Source organism: Nematostella vectensis, chromosome 1 (assembly GCF_932526225.1).
Source record: "Nematostella vectensis chromosome 1, jaNemVect1.1, whole genome shotgun sequence".
Lineage (NCBI taxonomy): Eukaryota > Metazoa > Cnidaria > Anthozoa > Actiniaria > Edwardsiidae > Nematostella > Nematostella vectensis.
In genome coordinates this window covers 1,389,809-1,414,677 of record NC_064034.1, presented here as the reverse complement: position 1 = coordinate 1,414,677, position 24,869 = coordinate 1,389,809, and the positions used below count along the sequence as shown (strand labels likewise).

Below are 24,869 nucleotides of genomic sequence, written 5' to 3'. Positions count from 1 at the left end.
CATTCTTCCATGGCGAACATGATTTGAAATGGATTATGAATTTAACATCTCATTGATTTATTCATTATTTTCATTGATGATTCAGGCCTGGATGAATACGGACCCATCATCGCCAGAGAAAAGCAGACAAGAGTATTCGGAAGACGTGATGATATCAGCCATACTTACCGCTACTGCCGCCATTATCGGACTTTTAATCTTATTCTTCACAGTGAAACTTGTCACCAGTCAAAGCCCGGCCCAGAGAGAGCGAGCAGAGAATGATGTCGAATCCTCATCTCACTCGGATCACGTGGTCACATGCGTGGAAATGAATGAATGTCGAACATTGAATGCCGGGAGCGGAGAGGATTAGAGTCAAACGAAAGTCCGGGTTCGATTCGGAAGGCGTCAGCTAAAATCCGCGGTGGTTTTTGGTGACGATGCATTTGGTCAAAGCGTGCTGAAAGATAAACCGGTGATATGAAATAAAGCAATGTTCACCAGCAAGTGCCTATAGATGACAACCTTCCACCTTAAATTGGAGGACGAAAAGCAGAATCACTTTCACTCTAATGGCAATTATGAATATATCAAGTACTGATAGGGAGACAATAATGCACCAGTCAGCACCTGCTTACTGTAGATCACAGACTGGGACCTGGGAGACAAGGCTGTAAATATTGCGTCGACACGAAGGACTTGACATTATGCTTGTTCTCCGAGGAACAATACACAATCAGTCTAACGCCCGAGGCACATTGCGCGTATAACCTTGGCAGTCTTACTGATGCGGCAGAAGTATCCACACCATGATTGGAGTTTATAAAAATATGGGGAATATAACATATTGGAACATGTAAATAACACAGCCCGAGATCCGGTGTGCGAGTTATCAAGATTTTACAGTATAGAGAGATGCGTTATTGAGCATGGCTGACGATATCCTACGTCGCCAATTACCCTAAATTCCCGCCGCCCTTTGCTGGAGTCCCCTTACATGCAAATGGGCCCTATTCGATTCTTACATGTTGAGTCGTGAGAAATGAGTCGAGTGGTTTTCAAAAAACCCGTGAAATACTATTTAGTTTATTTCGTACTAATACACTGTAATGTCTTGTTTGTTCTGGCTTGACTATTACACTTTAACAACTACATTTTGTTGCACGGGATTTTGAAAACCACTCTATCTCTAATCGCGTATGAACAACAACACAAGGAGTCATTTTCTTGTAAAAATATACCCTTCATTTATTAAATTAAAAATATAATTAAGAATATTATCTCTTTGTACAATTAAACTTGTAAACAATGTACACGTGAATGGTATTTTTCTAGCCCATACCAAGCCGCACGCAGTCGTTCTTCATCTTTCACAGTCTGTTATATTCAATAAATCTTTGTAGACTACCCGTTCTTTTTCTTTCAGCACTGAACTAGCCGTGGGTTAGTTTGATGATGCCATCAATGGCCCTTGAGAAGTCACCGAATGCTTCTCTTTATAGACACCTTGTCGCGTCACGTCTTTGTCGCATCACGTGAGCGCCACCTGTCGGACCGCATTCTGACACGTGACACGGTGACGTTATCACTCATCCTTGGTAACCCCCTGGCTGCCCCGTTTCATCAAGACCTTATTCCAGCTCATGGTGTATTTTCGCGCGCCGTGGTTACCGGCACGTGACGGCTGCCCGTCGGTCCGCTTGCTGGCGGCACGTGACGCGCGTAAGCCAAGCGCATGCGCAGCTTTCATTTTCGCCTCCATTTCGAGGATAGACTTGGGAAACAGGCTCTTGTCATCATAGCGCATCTGGAGACCTTCAGGAAGAGAAAAGCAATGTCAGCATGTGTATAAGTCCGGGTAAGAAAGTCTGTAGCTTGTCACATGACCATCACCACGACCAGCCCTAGGCTGCTCGATGGCGTTTACTCGGTAATGATACAGTAAAAGCTCCTTTCTTTATGGCTTCAACCCCAGCTCACGCTGCCATACAAATAAGATGGCGGTCGCTACTCGAGCTATCGAGTTTCGTGGCCAGAGCTAAAAAATGGCATGAAATTTTCCAATTCTCAATTCCGCATACAAGGAGTTCCTCTGACCAAAAGCCTAATTGCAAATTTTAAAGAAATTTAGAAGATATGAAATTTAGATATTAGTGAGCAAAGTTGGCTTAGTTTTATAATCAGAGCCCGACTTCTCCCTAAAAGCGAGGAGAATTCACACTTTGAACATTTGAAAATTGCACTTCAAGCTCTAATCTCGAAGACAAATCCATTAGAAAAAACACTTTTTGATATGTTGGTTTACATAACATAAGGAAATTCACGCTTACCAAAGTTAACAAGACCTTATTTTGGGAAAACTTGCCATTTTTTTGCTCTGTCAGCTTCGTGATTTCTAAGGGCAAGTCACGTGATTTCTAAGGGCAATTCACGTGATTTCTTAGTGCAAGTAACGTGACTTCTTATTGCAAGTTGCCTATTGCAAGCAAAGGCGTCTCACTGAATCTGGCCCAAGCACAGAAGAGCCTTGGTTTCCCAGGGTGCATCGCTCACCTGGGTGTTGTGCTTTATAAAAACCGAAGATCAAATTATTGAAATTGGCGCAATATGTGGTTGAAATGGTTGGCGGCGGGTTTTCAAGACTCATTCAAAGCTTTTTTTCTACACCAAGCAGTCAATAAAATGACCGCTTTTATTTTAGGAGATTTTAGGTCTCTTAATGTTAAATCAGTTGTAGATAATTTATTGACTTATGGGGGCATTTTTAGGCTAGAGAAAGGCGACGATGTTCAACACCTAAATCATCTTCTGGCTTCCGCCATTCAAAATCCAGCACTGAATGGCTTCCAATCGCTACCTACCCGCAAGGCGCTGGCCAATCAAAAAGCACCAAATGCAATTCAGTTAATTTGAATGAAAGCAAGAAACTGGTTTAACTGGTTTAGCAGTTGGAAATTATTGACTAGAGTTTGCGGAATACTGGAAATCGAAACCATACGGGGTTATACCTTAAGGAAGTACTATACGGGGTTATACCTTAAGGAAGTACCATACGGGGTTATACCTAGTACCATATGGGGCTACACCTTTAGAAAGTACCATATGGGGTTATTCCTTTATTCTTCACTCGGCTCGTATTTTAAGATATATCAAAGATATTTTACAATACACCAAAAACTGGAATTCGACTCTGCCAAATTTTTGTCTTTAATAAGACTTCTTCAGAAAAAGTCTATTGTAAGTATTGTATTCATTGTTCTGGTACGAGATCACGACAGTTTGGGCTTTTTGATTCTATTCAAAGATATTTTAAGTGCAGGTGCCATTATTTAGCTGTAGTAACAGCGGTGCAGCTGATCGTGTCTAGAATGGTTTATTACTCACAAATTTAACGTTTATTCCTTCGTCTCGACGACGGCTTTTTACCTGGAACTGTGTCGATTCATTATTATCATTAGCTGGTTACGCAAACCGCGCGAGGTTAGTTCATCATTAAAACACCACATCTTTCATACAGTATCATAGGATCATTACCATAACCATCAGTTAATCCATATTCAATATTCATATAAGACTTTGTTTATCACTATAAAATTTATCATTATCATCATAATTATCACAATTATCAACATCACTTTTAATATATCTTCAACTTTTAAACACTTTTATATTAAATATGGCAATATAACAATTTAAGCCTTAACAATATAACATGCAGAAAGTTAGTAAACTCATTGTTATAGTTGCTTGTTTTTTTATGGGACAATCCAAGAGGGTATACTCACGCTCCGTAATAGAGGGTAACGGTGGAAGGGCCTTGCTGCGTTTGCCCGCTGACTGCCTCTCGCTGAAGTACTTTTCCGGGTGGGACACGAAGTCGGGCTTGCTGATTGTACCCACGTCTGCTAGCTCTGCTGTCTCTAAAGCCTGGCAAAGACAACGAGACATTTACATTAACGACATGTCTTTACAGTACGCGCATCTGCTAGCTCTGCCTGCCACGGACAACAAGAATCTGTAAAATCTGTATATACTCTTTTTGTTTTATAAGGACCTTTTATTAGAACGTCCAGCCTGAGATTTCATCAAATTTTAAGAACATGTTAAAAACAGGGCGAGGCTCAGATAGCAGCAAAATATTGCGTACAAACAGTAAAACATTAACGGACCCGGTAACCCTACATGCCTTCTAGCTGCTGTCGCAGTTTGCACGAGGCTTTAAGAGAAGGGTAGAGACGGGTGTGTTTTGTTGTGGTGGAAGGGGGAAGGGGGTGCTTTTGGCATGGTGGGAGGGGAAGGGAATACACAAGGCCTGGTTACGCGGCAAGCTTCACATGTGCTCGTCCCTATGGTCATTTACCGCGTATGGTCCGGCGGGAGCTTGGCCTGTCTTCTCCCAGTTCAGGTAAGGAAGGTCAGGGATACTCATGGGCTGGCGACGTTCCCTCTTCTCACTGCGCGTCTCCATATACGCTTTGCCTAAGACAGAACAAAGGGTCAGCCTTAAGACGTATTTCCCCAAGTGAGGGAAGAGGTGACAGGAAAGGGAATCGAGGAATAGTTCTACCCATCTAGTATGGTCCTACCCCAGATGGACTGCCCTTAATAACGAGGTGTCTTGAAATAGTTCTACCCACCTAGTATGGTCCTACCCCAAGTGGACTGCCCTTAATAACGAGGTGTCTTAGTATAGTTCTACCCACCTAGTATGGTCCTATCCCAGGTGGACTGCCCTTAACAACGAGGTGTCTTTGTATATTTCTACCCACCTAGTATGGTCCTACCCCAGGTGGACTGCCCTTAATAACGAGGTGTCTTTGTATAGTTCTACCCACCTAGTATTGTCCTATCCCAGGTAGACTGCTCTTAATAATGAGGTGTCTTTGTATAGTTCTACCCACCTAGTATGGTCCTATCCCAGGTAGACTGCTCTTAATAATGAGGTGTCTTTGTATAGTTCTACCCACCTAGTATGGTCCTATCCCAGGTAGACTGCTCTTAATAATGAGGTGTCTTTGTATAGTTCTACCCACCTAGTATGGTCCTACCCCAGGTGGACTGCCCTTAATAACGAGGTGTCTTTGCATAGTTCTACCCACCTAGTATGGTCCTATCCCAGGTGGACTGCCCTTAATAACAAGGTGTCTTAGTATAGTTCTACCCACATAGTATGGCCCTATCCCAAGTGGACTGCCCTTAATAACGAGGTGTCTTAGTATAGTTCTACCCACCTAGTATGGCCCTATCCCAGGTGGACTGCCCTTAATAATGAGGTGTCTTTGTATAGTTCTACCCACCTAGTATTGTCCTGTTCCAGGTGGACATGCGGTATTCTGGGTCAAAGTCCTCATTGTTGAAATAGTCGGCCTGACCCGTCTCTTCAGCATCTTGATTCTGCTCTAACTCTTCCTCGCTTTCCTCCTCGGCTTCCTTTAAAGCAGGAAAATAATAGTAAGTCTGCTTTCAAAGACCTGGTGAAATGTTCGCAATAATAGAAGCATATAATAAATGATGTAATTAGTCCAATTTCGACTTTCATGTGTTCGCTTTAATTACAGCCATACTATGGACTGTAGGGGTAGCCTCGATTTAAGACAGTATTAGTTTATGCTCATATTGGCGAGAATCCCCAGGAGCTCAGAGTAAAAAAATGCAAAAACTTGTGAATCGATGGTATTTGTGAACAGTTTGTCTGAGACCGAGGTAGCATTGGGATCAGAAGTTAGACTTTTCAATACTATATGAGATGCGATCTGACCTCTTCTTCAAGTCTTTGTTGCTCTGCTTTCCTTTCTTCCTCTGAAATAGGCTCGATTTTCCAGTGCTCTTCCTAAAATTGGAAATTCATTATCAAAAATGAATTGAGTATATATATTATTTAGATTGTGAATACCCATGCCCACCTGGCCAAAGACGCCGATCTGACGCCCCTCGATATCCCATAATGCAGCAGAGCAGTCACTGGAAGCAGTCAACACGAGCAGTCGCTCATTCCTGGTCAGCAGCCCAATGTGGTTGATGATGTCCGTGTGGGGCTGGAACTGCTTGAGTAGCGCTGAGGAAAATAGTGAAATTACCATGACAACAACAGTGAACACCATGATATTACCATGGCAACACTAGGGAGCACCATGACAACAATAGGGAACACCATGACATTACCATGGCAGCACTAGGGAACACCATGACATTACCATGGCAAGAATAGAGAGCACCATGACATTACCATGGCAACAATAGAGAGCACCATGACAACAATAGGGAACACCATGACAACAATAGGGAACACCATAACATTACCATGGCAGCACTAGGGAACACCATGACATTACCATGGCAACAATAGAGAGCACCATGACATTACCATGGCAACAATAGAGAGCACCATGACAACAATAGGGAACACCATGACATTACCATGGCAGCAATAGGGAACACCATGACATTACCATGGCAACAATAGAGAGCACCATGACAAAAATACGAAACACCATAACATTACCATGGCAGCAAAGAACCATTATCAGGAGGTCATTGAGATTAACTGTTTAGATATCTACAGGCGCATAGTCGTAGAAGGGACAATTGCATCCCTTGAGTAATGAGTATTACCATCGGATTATCATGACATCGTGCTTGATATAATAATCATAATCATTATAATCACATAATTGTCATTGCCATTATAAATATCACCTAGAATGTCTTCGTTCATATATACAAGTAATATCTACGCAACATGACATTTAAGCAACAATAAAAACGATGAGAACAACAACAACAAAAAATTGAAAAAAGACAACTAAATAACAACAACAAAGACAGAAAGAACAACGACAACAACAAGAGATGAACAGAAACAACATAACAACAACAACAGCAGCAGCACTAACAACAGCAACAGTAGCACCTAACAAAAAAACCTTGGCTTACGTGGCGGTTGGGTGATGGTCTTGTCTGGCTCCTCTACACAATACTCAGAGATGTCCCAGACCTTGATCAGACCGTCAGCATCACCCGTTACCAAGTAAGAGTTCGTGTCATCTACTGCCATTGTCAGCGAGCCAGCTGGAAAGGCGAGGGTTATCGTAGATTAAACACCCAACAGGCTAACACAGTATTCAAACGGTTAGACTCCACGTTCGAATACGTTCGAGTGAGGTTCGTGGTAGCTGTATTCTAGCTTTCTGATCTCAGCGTGTCTAAACTCACGCAGGAAGTACTCTTCACGAGAAATTACAGAATTGCTTGTGTTAGTGCTGTCGAGCGATGCGAACGCTAGATAAGGGGGGGGGGGCATCCTACAGCATGGTGGTGTATAAGGTTATTTACCGTGTTGATGCGCCAAAAACTCGGCAAGAAAAGCGTGCTTCTGAGAATTCCAAAACCGTACCTGCAAGGGAAGGATTACCACGAGTAAAAATACTTGGCTAGCAAGACTACCAATAAAGGAGTAGAGGCCAGAGAGAAAATAGCAAATGGTCATAGCAAGGCCCTGTGAGACAAGAGAAAAATACATAGAAGGAGGTATGAACCGATACTTACTATTCCACTGCCACAGCAAGAGACGAGGTTTGCACCAGGAGACGAAGTGGGCAGTGGACGGGAGTTCAGGAAGATCAGTTTAGTGACAGCCGAACCGATATCAGAATCCTGCAACAAGAATAAGAATATGTAAGACAGCAAATAACAAACGTGAGAATCATAACAGAACAAAGGAAAGATACGTGTGAACAATCAGAATAACAAGAGAACAAAGGGCAGAAATGCGTTAGCAATCAGAATTATGAGAGAACAAAAGGCAGACGCCCGTTAACAATCAGAATTATGTGAGAACACAGACAGACGCGCGTGAACAATCAGAATTATGAGAGAACAAAGGACAGACGCGCGTGAACAATCAGAATAATGAGAGAACAAAATACAGACGCCCGTTAACAATCAGAATTATGAGAGAACAAAGGGCAGAAATGCGTTAGCAATCAGAATTATGAGAGAACAAAATACAGACGCCCGTTAACAATCAGATTTATGAGAGAACACGGACAGACGCGCGTGAATAATCAGAATTATGAGAGAACAAAGGACAGACGCGCGTGAATAATCAGAATAATGAGAGAACAAAGGACAGACGTGCGTGAACAATCAGAATAATGAGAGAACAAAGGACAGACGTGCGTGAATAGTCAGAATAATGAGAGAACAAAGGACAGACGTGCGTGAATAATCAGAATAATGAGAGAACAAAGGACAGACGTGCGTGAATAATCAGAATAATGAGAGAACAAAGGACAGACGTGCGTGAATAATCAGAATAATGAGAGAACAAAGGACAGACGTGCGTGAATAATCAAAATTACGAGCGAACAAAGGGCAGACGCGCGTGAATAATCAGAATTATGAGAGAACAAAGGGCAGACAAGCGTGAACAATCAGAATAATGAGAGAACAACCAACATATGCGCGTGAATAATCAGAATCATGAGAGAACAAAGGACAGACGTGCGTGAATAGTCAGAATAATGAGAGAACAAAGGACAGACGCGCGTGAATAATCAGAATTATGAGAGAACAAAGGGCAGACGTGCGTGAATAATCAGAATAATGAGAGAACAAAGGACAGACGTGCGTGAATAATCAGAATAATGAGAGAACAAAGGGCAGACGCGCGTGAATAATCAGAATTATGAGAGAACAAAGGACAGACGCGCGTGAACAATCAGAATTATGAGAGAACACAGACAGACGCGCGTGAACAATCAGAATAATGAGAGAACAAAGGGCAGACGCGCGTGAATAATCAGAATTATGAGAGAACAAAGGACAGACGCGCGTGAACAATCAGAATTATGAGAGAACACAGACAGACGCGCGTGAACAATCAGAATAATGAGAGAACAAAGGGCAGACGCGCGTGAATAATCAGAATTATGAGAGAACAAAGGGCAGACGCGCGTGAATAATCAGAATTATGAGAGAACAAAGGGCAGACGTGCGTGAATAATCAGAATAATGAGAGAACAAAGGACAGACGTGCGTGAATAATCAGAATAATGAGAGAACAAAGGACAGACGTGCGTGAATAATCAAAATTACGAGCGAACAAAGGGCAGACGCGCGTGAATAATCAGAATTATGAGAGAACAAAGGGCAGACGCGCGTGAATAATCAGAATTATGAGAGAACAAAGGGCAGACGCGCGTGAACAATCAGAATAATGAGAGAACAACCAACATACGCGCGTGAATAATCAGAATCATGAGAGAACAAAGGGCAGACAAGCGTGAACAATCAGAATTATGAGAGAACAAAGACAGACGCGCGTGAACAATCAGAATTATGAGAGAACAAAGACAGATGCGCGTGAACAATCAGAATTATGAGAGAACAAAGGACAGACGCGCGTGAACAATCAGAATTATGAGAGAACAAAGACAGACGCGCGTGAACAATCAGAATTATGAGAGAACAAAGGACAGACGCGCGTGAACAATCAGAATTATGAGAGAACAAAGACAGACGCGCGTGAACAATCAGAATTATGAGAGAACAAAGGACAGACAAGCGTGAACAATCAGAATTATGACGGAACAACTGACAGACGCGCGTGAACAATCAGAACTATTAGAGAACAAAGTACAGACACGCGTGAACAATCAGAATTATGAGAGAACAAAGACAGACGCGCGTGAACAATCAGAATTATGAGAGAACAAAGACAGATGCGCGTGAACAATCAGAATTATGAGAGAACAAAGACAGACGCGCGTAAACAATCAGAATTATGAGAGAACAAAGCACAGACGCGCGTGAACAATCAGAATTATGAGAGAACAATAAGAAGACGCGCGTGAACAATCAGAATAATGAGACAACAAACGAAAGACGCGCGTGAACAATCGGAATAAAAAGAAAACAAAGAGAAGAAGCGCGTGAACAATCAGAATTATGAGGAAACAAAGGGCAGATGCGGGTAAATAATCAGAATAATGGGAGAACAAAGGACAGACGCGGGCGAATAATCAGAATCATGAGAGAACACAGACAGACGCGTGTAAATATTCAGAATTATGAGAGAACAAAGGACAGACGCGGGCGAATAATCAGAATCATGAGAGAACACAGACAGACGCGGGCGAATAATCAGAATCATAAGAGAACACAGACAGACGCGTGTAAATATTCAGAATTATGAGAGAACAAAGGGAAGACGCGTGTGAATATTCAGAATTATGAGAGAACAAAGGGAAGACGCGTGTGAATATTCAGAATTATGAGAGAACAAAGGGAAGACGCGTGTAAATATTCAGAATTATGAGAGAACAAAGGGAAGACGCGTGTGAACAATCAGAATCTTGAGAGAACAAAGGGAAGACGCGTGTGAACAATCAGAATTATGAGAGAACAAAGACAGATGCGCGTGAACAATCAGAATTATAAGAGAACAAAGACAGACGCGCGTGAACAATCAGAATTATGAGAGAACAAAGACAGATGCGCGTGAACAATCAGAATTATGAGAGAACAAAGGGAAGACGTGCGTGAATAATCAGAATTATGAGAGAACAAAGGACAGACGTGCGTGAATAATCAGAATTATGAGAGAACAAAGGACAGACGTGCGTGAATAATCAGAATAATGAGAGAACACAGACAGACGCGCGTGAATAATCAGAATAATGAGAGAACAAAGGACAGACGCGTGTAAATATTCAGAATTATGAGAGAACAAAGGGAAGACGCGTGTGAATATTCAGAATTATGAGAGAACAAAGGGAAGACGCGTGTAAATATTCAGAATTATGAGAGAACAAAGGGAAGACGCGTGTGAACAATCAGAATTATGAGAGAACAAAGACAGATGCGCGTGAACAATCAGAATCATGAGAGAACAAATGGAAGACGCGTGTGAACAATCAGAATTATGAGAGAACAAAGACAGATGCGCGTGAACAATCAGAATTATAAGAGAACAAAGACAGACGCGCGTAAACAATCAGAATTATGAGAGAACAAAGACAGATGCGCGTGAACAATCAGAATTATAAGAGAACAAAGACAGACGCGCGTGAATAATCAGAATTATGAGAGAACAAAGGGAAGACGCGTGTGAATATTCAGAATTATGGGAGAACAAAGAGAAGACGCGCGTGAATAATCGGAATTATGAGAGAACAAAGGAAAGACGCGCGTGAACAATCAGAATTATGAGAGAACAAAGACAGACGCGCGTGAACAATCAGAATTATGAGAGAACAAAGACAGATGCGCGTGAACAATCAGAATTATGAGAGAACAAAGGGAAGACGCGCGAGAATAATCAGAATCATGAGAGAACAAAGGGAAGACGCGTGTAAATATTCAGAATTATGAGAGAACAAAGAGAAGACGCGCGTGAATAATCGGAATTATGAGAGGACAAAGGAAAGACGCGCGTGAACAATCAGAATTATGAGAGAACAAAGACAGACGCGCGTGAACAATCAGAATTATACTAATTACGAGACAAAAAAGGACAGACGCGAGTAAACAATCAGAACTATGAGAGAACAAAAAAACAGACACGCGTGAACAAATGATGCATTTGTGAAGATTTGAACTGATTGTTTTCTGAGTTATGCCAAATACTCTACATGTTCTGCTGCCTTTTCCTGGTCCAGGCCTTCTGCGTTTGATCCGGCCGAGAGAGTCCTTGCGGTCTGGGGCGGGTTTAACAGGCTGTCGATATCAGCAGTAGGTGGCGGCGCAGGAGTGGTGTTGGATTCCTGAAAAGAATACGATCTGAATTAATGGGAGTACTATCACGGGAAAAGCACGATTACATCTTAATTAATGGGAGTACTATCACGGGAAAAGCACGATTATATCTGAATTAATGGGAGTACTATCACGGGAAAAGGACGATTACATCTGAATTAATGGGGTACTATCACGGGAAAAGCACGATTATATCTGAATTAATGGGAGTACTATCACGGGAAAAGGACGGTTATATCTGAATTAATGGGAGTACTATCACGGGAAAAGGACGATTACATCTGAATTAATGGGGTACTATCACGGGAAAAGCACGATTATATCTGAATTAATGGGGTACTATCACGGGAAAAGCACGATTATATCTGAATTAATGGGAGTACTATCACGGGAAAAGGACGGTTATATCTTAATTAATGGGAGTACTATCACGGGAAAAGGACGGTTATATCTGAATTAATGGGAGTACTATCATGGGAAAAGCACGATTATTTCTGAATTAATGGGAGTACTATCATGGGAAAAGGACGATTACATCTGAATTAATGGGATTACTATCACGGGAAAAGCACGATTATATCTGAATTAATGGGAGTACTATCATGGGAAAAGGACGATTATATCTGAATTAATGGGAGTACTATCACGGGAAAAGCACGATTATGTCTGAATTAATGGGAGTACTATCACGGGAAAAGCACGATTATATCTGAATTAATGGGAGTACTATCACGGGAAAAGCACGATTATGTCTGAATTAATGGGAGTACTATCACGGGAAAAGCACGATTATATCTGAATTAATGGGAGTACTATCACGGAAAAAGTATGATCGTTAAACGAAAGCAAAGGTCATTAAACTATATCAAGGCATGTTCCATTACTTGATCTGAGATTACATGAGAAACCTGAAGTATGTAAATGGAATAGCTATTGTATATTATCTCTTACCCATCTCAGTCTATTACGTCGAGATAATCAAGTGATTTGCCTATAGTACGTAAATGGAGTAGTTATTGTATAGTATCTCTTACCCTTCTCAGTCTATTACGTCGAGATAATCAAGTGATTTGCCTATAGTACGTAAATGGAGTAGTTATTGTATATTAGCTCTTACCCTTCTCAGTCTATTACGTCGAGATAATCAAGTGATTTGCCTATAGTACGTAAATGGAGTAGTTATTGTATATTAGCTCTTACAGCTCTCAATCTATTGCGTCGTGAGGATCTCGGAGGTTTTCGTCTCTTCTCGGCCACTAGATGCCGAGAAGCTTGCTCGGAGTTCATGTTCCATATGACGATCTCGCCGTCGTAGCTGGCAGAGGCGATGGTTGTGGGTGGGCTATACGCGACGGATAGAATGTCATCTTGATGCTCCTGTCACACAAGGGATAAACATACAGTACAGCACAGCACAGTACACAGTTAACACTAGACTTTCTACCCCGAGGCTGAAGTTTTTCTATTCGTAGGAGTTTATAAATCAAGTTACTATAACCAAGAGACAAAGAAATATTAACAGAGAATCAAAATTCAAGAATTTAGTGCCCTACCTGTCTCCCCTTCCATTCCGATGGATAAACGTAAAAAGAGTTGATCTGACCATCGCGGAAAACACAGAGAGCTCTGCGAACATTGGATAAAATGAATGGTCAACTAATTAAATGTTCCGCTAGTCCACCAGTACTTTTGTCTGCCGACAGGTCTGTCCGTCCGATGGTTTATCCATCTGTTTGTCTGTTTTATCTCACCTGTCCCAGCCTACAGTTACAATCATCCGCTTGACGCACATCACTTGACTGATTTCAGCTGGGTCGCCATTTCCTGCCATCAGAATACTGTGACAGTGACCATTGAAGTCCCAGATCTAGAAGAAAGATGAGCAGGCGTCACAAAAGACAAAGACATTGAGCCCCTGGCGTATGGTGACTACGTAAACCCGAAACAATGGTGCATGTTTGCTGAGCCCACAAACCTTCACAGTTCCGTCAGCGCTGGCCGTGAAAAGCCTCGTCTCTGTTGCATCTTGGGTAATGGTAGTGATCTCCGCGTTCCCGTGAGCGTTTGCAAACTGTAAAAGATGGAATAACAAAACCCGTGTAGGCGGCAAGTAATAGTAGAGATTATCGCTATAATTTTTACACGCTGTTTCACGGTAAAACATAGGTTTTTTATTATTATCTTAGGTACTTAGATATAGGGAGGGCCATATATTATAAAACTGTAAAAGATTAATATGCAACCCTAGTTTATTGCATTGCATTGCATTGTATTGTAAAACCATTTTCAAGTAAGTTGATCAAACTCCTCGAAACCAAAGCTACTCTTAAAGATATAATGCGGCAAACCTGTTTGACTTTCTGTCCGGTGTCGATCATCCACATGGTGATAACAGATCCAGCGCAAGCGGTAACCACCTGGACACACAAGGGTAAGGTCAGTATCCATGTCTAAATAGCTGTCTTTACATTCATAGGTATGTCTTCCCTCTCGTCGTATCAACCAAGCTATCCAACTATCTGTCGATCCATTAAACTACCTGTCATCCCATAAAACCACATGTCAAGCTATCTTTTCAACCTTTCTCTCCTTCCATTGGTCGGTCTGTCTTCCCTCTTGTCTAGACGTCACTTTGACAATCCATAAAACTATCTTACAAATTATCTGTCCTTCTATTGATGGGTCTGTCATCTTCTCGCCTTAATTTCTCCCTATGTCAATCCATAATCCAAATTCTGATTATTAATAGAACCAACTGACAATTGAACCATCCATCTGTCAATCTGTTCTTTGTCACTGTATCCGTTTATTTTAAACAATCAATTTGTCTATCTGTTTTTATTCATACGTCTTTCACTATGCCAATCACTCCGCCCATCTGTGATCCTTCACCTGGTTAAACTTGCTGTTGTAGATGGCTGCAGTAACTGGCTGCTCGTGGCTCATTACGCGATCTTTAACTTCAGGCTTCATTACCATCAGCGTCAACTGTAAAGGGACCACATTAGATAGATTTAGGTAATGCACTACTGACGTAACATCCCTAGACCACCTATCTCAGTGCACCGGGAAGAACTTTTATAGAGTAAAGGGCTCGAAAAACACTGTCAAATGCAGCCAGCGCACACTACCTGCTGGTTGAATGCTGTGAAAAGTTTACTGTGCTCCTCGTCGTAAAACATCGTTATAGAAACTGAAAAATAAATGTATAAACTTTTTCAGACAGTGTTTGTGCTTCATAAGGTGCCGGTGGTGACATCCGGTTTGTATAGTATTTGGTTATCAGGGACTTGCCCATGTGCAAAGATAAACAAAATGTGTCACAAGTATGTATAGTATTTGGTTATCATGGACTTACCCATGTGCAAAGATAAACAAAATGTGTCACAGGTATGTATAGTATTTAGTTATCATGGACTTACCCATGTGCAAAGATAAACAAAATGTGTCACAGGTATGTATAGTATTTAGTTATCATGGACTTGCCCATGTGCAAAGATAAACAAAATGTGTCACAGGTATGTATAGTATTTAGTTATCATGGACTTACCCATGTGCAAAGATAAACAAAATGTGTCACAGGTATGTATAGTATTTAGTTATCATGGACTTACCCATGTGCAAAGATAAACAAAATGTGTCACAAGTATGTATAGTATTTGGTTATCAGGGACTTACCCATGTGCAAAGATAAACAAAATGTGTCACAGGTATGTATAGTATTTAGTTATCATGGACTTACCCATGTGCAAAGATAAACAAAATGTGTCACAAGTTTGTATAGTATTTAGTTATCATGGACTTACCCATGTGCAAAGATAAACAAAATGTGTCACAAGTATGTATAGTATTTAGTTATCATGGACTTACCCATGTGCAAAGATAAACAAAATGTGTCACAAGTATGTATAGTATTTAGTTATCATGGACTTACCCATGTGCAAAGATAAACAAAATGTGTCACAAGTATGTATAGTATTTAGTTATCATGGACTTACCCATGTGCAAAGATAAACAAAATGTGTCACAAGTATGTATAGTATTTAGTTATCATGGACTTACCCATGTGCAAAGATAAACAAAATGTGTCACAAGTATGTATAGTATTTGGTTATGAGGGACTTACCCATGTGCAAAGATAAACAAAATGTGTCACAGGTATGTATAGTATTTAGTTATCATGGACTTACCCATGTGCAAAGATAAACAAAATGTGTCACAAGTATGTATAGTATTTAGTTATCATGGACTTACCCATGTGCAAAGATAAACAAAATGTGTCACAAGTATGTATAGTATTTGGTTATCAGGGACTTACCCATGTGCAAAGATAAACAAAATGTGTCACAGGTATGTATAGTATTTGGTTATGAGGGACTTGCCCATGTGCAAAGATAAACAAAATGTGTCACAGGTATGTATAGTATTTGGTTATGAGGGACTTGCCCATGTGCAAAGATAAACAAAATGTGTCACAAGTATGTATAGTATTTGGTTATCAGGGACTTACCCATGTGCAAAGACAAACAAAATGTGTCACAAGTATGTATAGTATTTGGTTATCAGGGACTTACCCATGTGCAAAGACAAACAAAATGTGTCACAAGTATGTATAGTATTTGGTTATCAGGGACTTACCCATGTGCAAAGACAAACAAAATGTGTCATAGATACTGTATGTGACAGCTTTGAAAGTTACACTTTGCTGTGTTACATTTTTGTTGGTGCGGTCATTAATGGCGGTCCATGAATGCTTACCTTCGGCTGGACCTTTAGGGAACATTCCAGAAAGCCTCTGCAGACAGACCTGGAGATGTGTGTCCCATATCCGCAGAACCTGCAGCAAAATGGGGGTGACATATTTAATGCTCTGTATCCTCTTGGGTAAAAACAAAACAAAGCTTCGCATACTTTATCTTTGGAGAGACTGATCAACTGCCCCCTGGACTCAATAAAGTGAACTGCGACAACACTTTGCATATGTCCTCTGAGAACCTGTTGAAAAGAGTAAGGTGTGAACACTTGAGAGAGACATTGAAGAACAAGAAGTCCCAGCGTCCTACATACCCCAACAGGTTTGGAGATAACATAAGGATTCCATAAACAAACATGATGGTTCACGCCGGCTGTGGCTGGAAAGGTAAAATAAAGTGAAGATCATAGGTCAATATACCCATAAGGTAACAAGGCAATATCTGGTCAACCACAACTCTGTTGATTTTGATGCTTTAACACAACGTAAAAGCAACGTTGAAACCAATCAACTAATCACGCCACCTCTCTGCAAGGCGCTGGCCAATCAGAAAGCGCCAAATGTAATTCAGTTAATTTGAATGATACGGAAGCCAAAAAGAGGTTTAGCAGCTGGATATTTTGGAGAGAGATCACCGGATATTGAAAATCGCAGTTTGGTGTGATCAGTATAGTGTACCAGGAACGGATCAGTATAGTGTACAAGGAAGGGATCAGTATAGTGTACAAGGAATGGATCAGTATAGTGTACAAGGAATGGATCAGTATAGTGTACAAGGAATGGATCAGTATAGTGTACAAGGCAGGGATCAGTATAGTGTACAAGGAATGGATCAGTATAGTGTACAAGGAATGGATCAGTATAGTGTACAAGGAATGGATCGGTATAGTGTACAAGGAATGGATCGGTATAGTGTACAAGGAAGGGATCAGTATAGTGTACAAGGAATGGATCAGTATAGTGTACAAGGCAGGGATCAGTATAGTGTACAAGGAATGGATCAGTATAGTGTACAAGGACGAGATCAGTATAGTGTACAAGGAATGGATCGGTATAGTGTACAAGGAATGGATCAGTATAGTGTACAAGGAATGGATCAGTATAGTGTACAAGGAATGGATCAGTATAGTGTACCAGGAATGGATCGGTATAGTGTACAAGGCAGGGATCGGTATAGTGTACAAGGCATGGATCGGTATATTGTACAAGGACGAGATCAGTATAGTGTACAAGGAATGGATCAGTATAGCGTACAAGGAATGGATCTGTATAGTGTACAAGGCGTGGATCGGTATAGTGTACAAGGAATGGATCAGTATAGTGTACAAGGAAGGGATCGGTATAGTGTACAAGGAATGGATCAGTATAGTGTACAAGGAAGGGATCAGTATAGTGTACAAGGAAGGGATCAGTATAGTGTACAAGGCATGGATCAGTATAGTGTACAAGGAATGGATCAGTATAGTGTACAAGGAATGGATCAGTATAGTGTACAAGGATTGGATCAGTATAGTGTACAAGGAAGGGATCAGTATAGTGTACAAGGCATGGATCAGTATAGTGTACAAGGAATGGATCAGTATAGTGTACAAGGCAGGGATCAGTATAGTGTACAAGGAATGGATCAGTATAGTGTACAAGGAATGGATCAGTATAGTGTACAAGGAATGGATCAGTATAGTGTACAAGGCAGGGATCAGTATAGTGTACAAGGAATGGATCAGTATAGTGTACAAGGAATGGATCAGTATAGTGTACAAGGAATGGATCAGTATAGTGTACAAGGAATGGATCAGTATAGTGTACAAGGCAGGAATCAGTATAGTGTACAAGGAATGGATCAGTATAGTGTACAAGGCATGGATCAGTATAGTGTACAAGGAATGGATCAGTATAGTGTACAAGGAATGGATCAGTATAGTGTACAAGGAAAGGATCGGTATAGTGTACAAGGAATGGATCAGTATAGTGTACAAGGAATGGATCAGTATAGTGTACAAGGAAAGGATCGGTATAGTGTACAAGGAATGGATCAGTATAGTGTACAAGGAAGGGATCAGTATAGTGTACAAGGAATGGATCAGTATAGTGTACAAGGAATGAATCAGTATAGTGTACAAGGAATGGATCAGTATAGTATACAAGGAATGGATCAGTATAGTGTACAAGGAATGGATCAGTATAGTGTACAAGGAATGGATCAGTATAGTGTACAATGAATGGATTAGTATAGTGTACAAGGAATGGATCAGTATAGTGTACAAGAAATGGATCAGTATAGTGTACAAGGAATGAATCAGTATAGTGTACCAGGAATGGATCTGTATAGTGTTCAAGGAATGGATCAGTATAGTGTACAAGGAAGGGATCAGTATAGTGTACAAGGAATGGATCAGTATAGTGTACAAGGCAGGGTTCAGTATAGCGTACAAGGAATGGATCGGTATAGTGTACAAGGAATGGATCAGTATAGTGTACAAGGAATGGATCAGTATAGTGTACAAGGAAGGGATCAGTATAGTGTACAAGGCAGGGATCAGTATAGTGTACAAGGAATGGATCAGTATAGTGTACAAGGAAAGGATCGGTATAGTGTACAAGGAATGGATCAGTATAGTGTACAAGGACGAGATCAGTATAGTGTACAAGGAATGGATCGGTATAGTATACAAGGAATGGATCGGTATAGTGTACAAGGAAGGGATCAGTATAGTGTACAAGGACGAGATCAGTATAGTGTACAAGGAATGGATCAGTATAGTGTACAAGGAATGAATCAGTATAGTGTACAATGAAGGGATCAGTATAGTGTACAAGGAATGGATCAGTATAGTGTACAAGGAATGAATCAGTATAGTGTACAAGGAATGAATCAGTATAGTGTACAAGGACGAGATCAGTATAGTGTACAATGAAGGGATCAGTATAGTGTACAAGGAATGGATCAGTATAGTGCACAAGGAAGGGATCAGTATAGTGTACAAGGAATGAATCAGTATAGTGTACAAGGAATGGAAGCATTCTTACCAACAAGATTTGCTTTTTCGTTATAATCAAAGGCATTCACTCCTTGTGGGATCTTGAATGCAGTTCTGGAAACATAACACAAGACCACAGAATGAAATGATGTGATACTCTTATTGTGATTTTACAACTTCTTATGCTCAACTCAATTAGTCAAAGTCTTGGATCAAGGCTATTTTGTTATTTGAATATAAACTGAGTAGCTTTTGTAACCAATTATAAGTTGGATCCACATTAAAAAGCAATTATTGTGCACTTATGTCTGGTACATGTGCGTTAAGTGTAGGAGTATGGGCCTGGGTTCCTCTGAGTCATGGTTATGGCTACAACCGTTTAGCTTGATCCATGTTTATTTGCATTATGTGTGTGCTCGTTCCTCAATTACATACGTTCTCATGTTCGATTTTGTCTTTTCTATCCACCCCAACACCAAGGAGCCCTTGTAAGACGTTGAACAAGAGATGAAGCAGTCAAGATGAGCTGAGTACATGACTTGTCTGGTCCACTCAGTGTGACCATGATGCTTCACAAGCCGAGCATTCTTGTACTGCCCTCTGCTCACATCCTTGATGTCTACCGTCAAGCACACATCTGACAGAGATGAAGAGCACAGAAATAGTTAATATAGAAAAAAAAGTTGTTTTCAGCAATGGACCACGCCCATTGCCATGATTTTTAATGTGTGGGGGAAGGGGAGGGGGAGTGTATCAATCCATTATTCTCTACTTTAACTTAGCTTGCAGTGGGACTCAATTTTCGTTCATTCAGGTGGGGTGGTATTCCCCAAATCTACAGGTCTTCGGACTTCGATATTCAAGGGTAGGGTGGTACTGTAGAATCCCCGCCACAAACAACAATGGGCAGCAAAAACTATCCTGAAACAGCATCCACCTAATTAGTCCAAGACACAAACACACACAGGGGAAAATGCTATCGTGTCAACATCAGACAAATCTCCAACTGGCCTAAACCTGTATACAGTATGGCCATGTCAAACCTCATAAGAAAATACATAGACATACCTTGTTTGCTCCCTGCTGGCTGGGCTGGTCGGTCAAAAAGTGCAATATTCACAGCAGAAAACAGTAGGGCATTCACTTGTCCTGACACATCACCAAATGCAAGGATAGCCTCATTTGGCTTGTCAGGATTGCTCCTATAGAAAGAGACAAATATTGGTTCCGACAATTGGATGGTGATTGAAAACACATTAGGTACAATGTCCTCCAAACTGACAAAAAAAATTGAGGCACAAAATATAAGTTTCCTCACAATTTGTCCTTTTACTACAAAGAATGGAAGCAATGGCAGGCATTTATATTGAAAATATGGGTGTTGACATTGCTTTTGCATAATAAACATTTATCATCATTAGAATCATAATCAACTGCATGACCTCTGTATTGGGTACCATTATTATTATGCTTTCCGAAGGGTGGTGGAGAATGGGGAAATTGTACTTGAGTATATTATATATTGTATAATTGTACTTGGTCATATTATATGACCTCACCAGTAGTCCAGGCAAAGGGGCGTGTCATCAAGGTTCTTGATTCTAAACTGGCAGTTGAACTCTGACTTGGAGCTCAAGTCGTAGATGGCAATTTCCTTGCTGGTCAGTGCAATAGCAAGCTTATACAGGTTTTGCATGGGAATAAAGTCTGTCACCCACAGATCCCTCTGCTTGACCTCGTCTTGATCAGGCTGAACCTGTGATAAGTACAATTAAGCTGATGCATGCCTTAATAACAAACAAGCTGATTTTTGTAATCCTACATGAGAATGTATATCACAGCTAGATAGCCTATACCCTGATGGAATCTATCTGACGAATTACCTGCACTGTACGCAGTTGCTTCATCCCAAGTGACCACAGGCATAATATCCCTTCCTGTAACAAACAATAATAAACAACGGTGTCCAGAGCATTGTTGAAACTATAAGAGAGAAGGCTTTGGTGAAGGATATGAATCTCAAAAAAACAAATTATTATCCATCCAAACCAAACCAAACCAACGCAACCAAACCACACCCAAAGCCATCACTAAACGCCACACAATCACTTAACCACACACCATCACCACACGTCATTGCCATAACCAACACCATCACCCCATGCTATCACCACACTTCACACCATTACCACACCCAATGCCATCACCACACGTCATCACCACACCCCATGCCATCACCTTACCCTACACCGCTACTCGTGCTATAACACCACACCCCATACCATAACCGCTACTCATGCTATATCACCACAACCCATACCATCACCACTACTCATGCTATATCACCATACCATCACTGCTACTCATGCTATATCACCACAACCCATACCATCACCACTACTCATGCTATATCACCATACCATCACTGCTACTCATGTTATATCACCACACCCCATGCCATCACTGCTACTCATGCTATATCACCACACCCCATACCATCACCACTACTCATGCTATTATATCACCATACCATCACCGCTACTCATGCTATATCACCACACCCCATGCCATCACCGCTACTCATGCTATATCACCACACCCCATACCATCACCACTACTCATGCTATATTACCATACCATCACTGCTACTCATGCTATATTACCACACCCCATGCCATCACCGCTACTCATGCTATATCAACACACCCAACACCACCACATCCCACGCCATCACCACAACCCTCGCCATCACCATAACCCTCGCCATCACCACACATCACACCACCACATCCCACGCCATCACCATAACCCTCGCCATCACCACAACCCTCGCCATCACCACAACCCTCGCCATCACCACACCTCACACCACCACATCCCACGCCATCACCACAACCCTCGCCATCACCACAACCCTCGCCATCACCACACCTCACACCACCACATCCCAAGCCATCACCACAACCCTCGCCATCACCAAACCCCATGCACATAACCACACCCCACACACATAGCCAAATAACCACACGCCACACCAGAACACTTCTAGCATCATCATAGTGAGCCTACCTTACTGACAGATAAGTATCTGGAAGGGTTAATCAGGGGAGATATTCTTCTGATTACTTCCTTGTGTGGACTGGAGATATTACGCAGCTCCCTCCACTGAGGCACCTGGAGTTAATAAGCACTGTTGTTAGTTGCTACAAATGAAGCATTAGACTGTAAAATGGAGTATAATTCTTGTTTCTCCAAGGGACAGAGATTGTAATTCTAGAATGTGTCAAAAGCCTGATAAAAAATCTAGTGACCTTGATTAATGTATGGTAGCTACCTAAACTAACAGATTTTAAAACATACTAATAATGTACCTGTGTTGTCTTCATTCTGTCATCCTTTTCATAGTATTCAAGAAGCATGTGTGAGGAAAACTTATCCCAGTCAACAAACCCCTCCTTCGCGACATCGATCTTGTTAAATAACTCCTCATACTCCTCCCTTACACCTTTGTTAAGGACAATAGACAGGATCTCACAGAACTGATCCACATCCAGACTCAGCTCTCTCTGCTGTCCCGATTGGTTGATCTTAAAAATTTTAATAATCATACATATTATTACAATGTTTGCAAACACAATGCATTGTATGTTTGATCGTGAAATACTGAGTAAGGAAAAGCTTGTGTAATAATACTAGTGGTTTCCTTTTGTAAAAATTGGGGGATTATGTGATAAAGCCAGCCGATAATATAAAAATTTTAAACCTCCCTGAGACCCCAACTTAAAACAATATTTGATCCCCCATCCTAGAGGACTCCCCTGGCTCATAAACACTGTATTTGAATATGATAATTTTATTAATGGACATCTAGTGTAACACCAGTATTGATATGGCTTCTGTACACAGTGTCTAAATTGATAGATAAACAACTTTATACTTACGGTGAATGCATCTTGTATGGCCTTCAGATCATGCATTGTTAACCGGCTAACCAGTTTAACACCTGGCGCCATGGAGAGTTTGGCATCTGGTTTCCTGTGACACACAAAAAAGTTCTATTTACAACCTTTGAGATGAGGCTATTAACACCTTTAAATCACTATGGGTACAGTGCATTTTTAACTTAAGTGTCAAAGAAAGACATTGTTATTGTCGCTTGGTAACAATGGTTTGATTTTAGCAAATAACCATTTTAGGTTCTTCAAACACCCACTATGTCCTTTTTCTTTATTTAAAAAAAAAATTCAAGATAATAAAGTAAAATATATTGGTCTAATGACATACTATACCAAACAAAGCATTCTGCAACATGACAAATTGTAATCGACAATATCAAACTATATTTTTTTCTTGTTTGATTGTCTTTCCCGTTGATGTTCTTATTACCTATAAACTTAAGTTGTATTTTTTTCTGAAACTTAAAAATGAATCTTTCAGAACAACATGAAACTTATCTCAATGTTTTACAGAGATAAGTAAATTCAAACGATGCTTTGTACTTAACTTAGTAATCGCTTATAAATATTATTGCGGCGTCTGAAAAATCTTATTGAATTACGTTGAATAGATAAATGGGATTTCGTTAAATATCTTAGTAACGTTTTAAAGATACTATGAAATTCCTTGAAAAGATATCTCCTTGAAACCGATCCGTTACTTAAGAAGTTTAGTAAGAATTTTAGAAACAGCGGGAAACTTGGCTAAACCGCATATTGACAAAACATAAAACTACGATTAGACTAAAGATCGGCTAACAGTAAAAGTCAATAGTGCTTATAAGATATGAAATCTATAGAAAAAGCAGAAAATCTCCGGTTTCCTACAGTATCTTTACTATTATATTATATGTTGTACTTAAAAAAAGTAGTTTTGTATGTAAATCGAGCTCATCAGTTCACAAAGTACAGTAAACAGAACAGATTACATTTCTCTTATTCTTCACGAATTACATAAAAACCGTCACAGCAAATAAAAACTAGCTGATGCTGTCTACAGATGGCCATAAGACATTCCAGATATCTAGATGGTATTCTAATCCGCTTTCTTTAGAATGACAAACTAACGAGAAGAGAACTATGACGGCAGCACCTTACTTTTCATTCTGGTTTTCGTCACCATTCTCCGTAATTTCTTCAGATTTTGTGGATGTTCCATCTTTAGTGGTCCTAGACATCTTAAAGCTATATTAACTAGTTGTGTGTTCAGTTCCAGGGATGACAGAATTCACAATTTACCGCCATAATGTCAAGACTTCTGAATGTTTTCAAAACGAGAAACCATAGCAGCGTTGACTCGACCCAGTTTCCCGCGACACAGGAAGACCAACCCTGTCGTTCTGCAGAGGGCCATGGGTTATAAAACTGTCAAAAGTTATAATGTTACCCTCGTAATATAACGTT

At 40.7% G+C, this 24,869-nt stretch overlaps 2 protein-coding genes across 6 annotated transcripts in view; one reads left to right on the top strand and one right to left on the bottom strand.

The window, feature by feature from the left end:
• LOC5516350 overlaps positions 1-1,295 on the top strand; it is a 6,925-nt gene extending 5,630 nt beyond the window's left edge. For both annotated transcript variants that reach the window (XM_032386121.2, XM_032386122.2), the window contains one exon: positions 86-1,295. In XM_032386121.2, coding sequence (XP_032242012.2) covers positions 86-355 — 270 coding nt within the window. In that variant the 3' untranslated portion in view covers positions 356-1,295. The remainder of the gene's footprint in view (positions 1-85) is intronic.
• LOC5516318 (WD repeat-containing protein 49) lies at positions 1,205-24,869 on the bottom strand. Of its 4 annotated transcripts, none has more exons than XM_048725948.1 (30): positions 24,564-24,867; positions 23,412-23,505; positions 22,842-23,057; positions 22,540-22,644; positions 21,354-21,407; positions 21,030-21,226; positions 20,539-20,672; positions 19,906-20,107; positions 19,520-19,584; positions 16,807-16,871; positions 16,651-16,734; positions 16,498-16,576; positions 14,871-14,932; positions 14,632-14,727; positions 14,088-14,156; positions 13,715-13,810; positions 13,491-13,606; positions 13,293-13,365; positions 12,940-13,116; positions 11,616-11,747; positions 7,528-7,635; positions 7,315-7,375; positions 6,916-7,050; positions 5,886-6,037; positions 5,741-5,812; positions 5,306-5,412; positions 4,686-4,711; positions 4,343-4,461; positions 3,768-3,909; positions 1,205-1,797 (listed from the first exon to the last, which is right to left on the bottom strand). In XM_048725948.1, exons 1-30 carry the CDS (start codon positions 24,641-24,643, stop codon positions 1,568-1,570), a joined length of 3,348 nt encoding a protein of 1,115 aa, XP_048581905.1. In that variant the 5' UTR covers positions 24,644-24,867; the 3' UTR covers positions 1,205-1,567. The 4 variants fall into 4 exon arrangements, with proteins under 4 accessions (XP_048581905.1, XP_048581903.1, XP_048581908.1 ...); XM_048725956.1 differs by lacking the exon at positions 4,686-4,711 and adding an exon at positions 3,367-3,414 and having other exon boundaries at positions 1,660-1,797; positions 5,280-5,412; positions 24,564-24,866; XM_048725946.1 differs by lacking the exon at positions 4,686-4,711 and having other exon boundaries at positions 5,280-5,412; positions 24,564-24,864.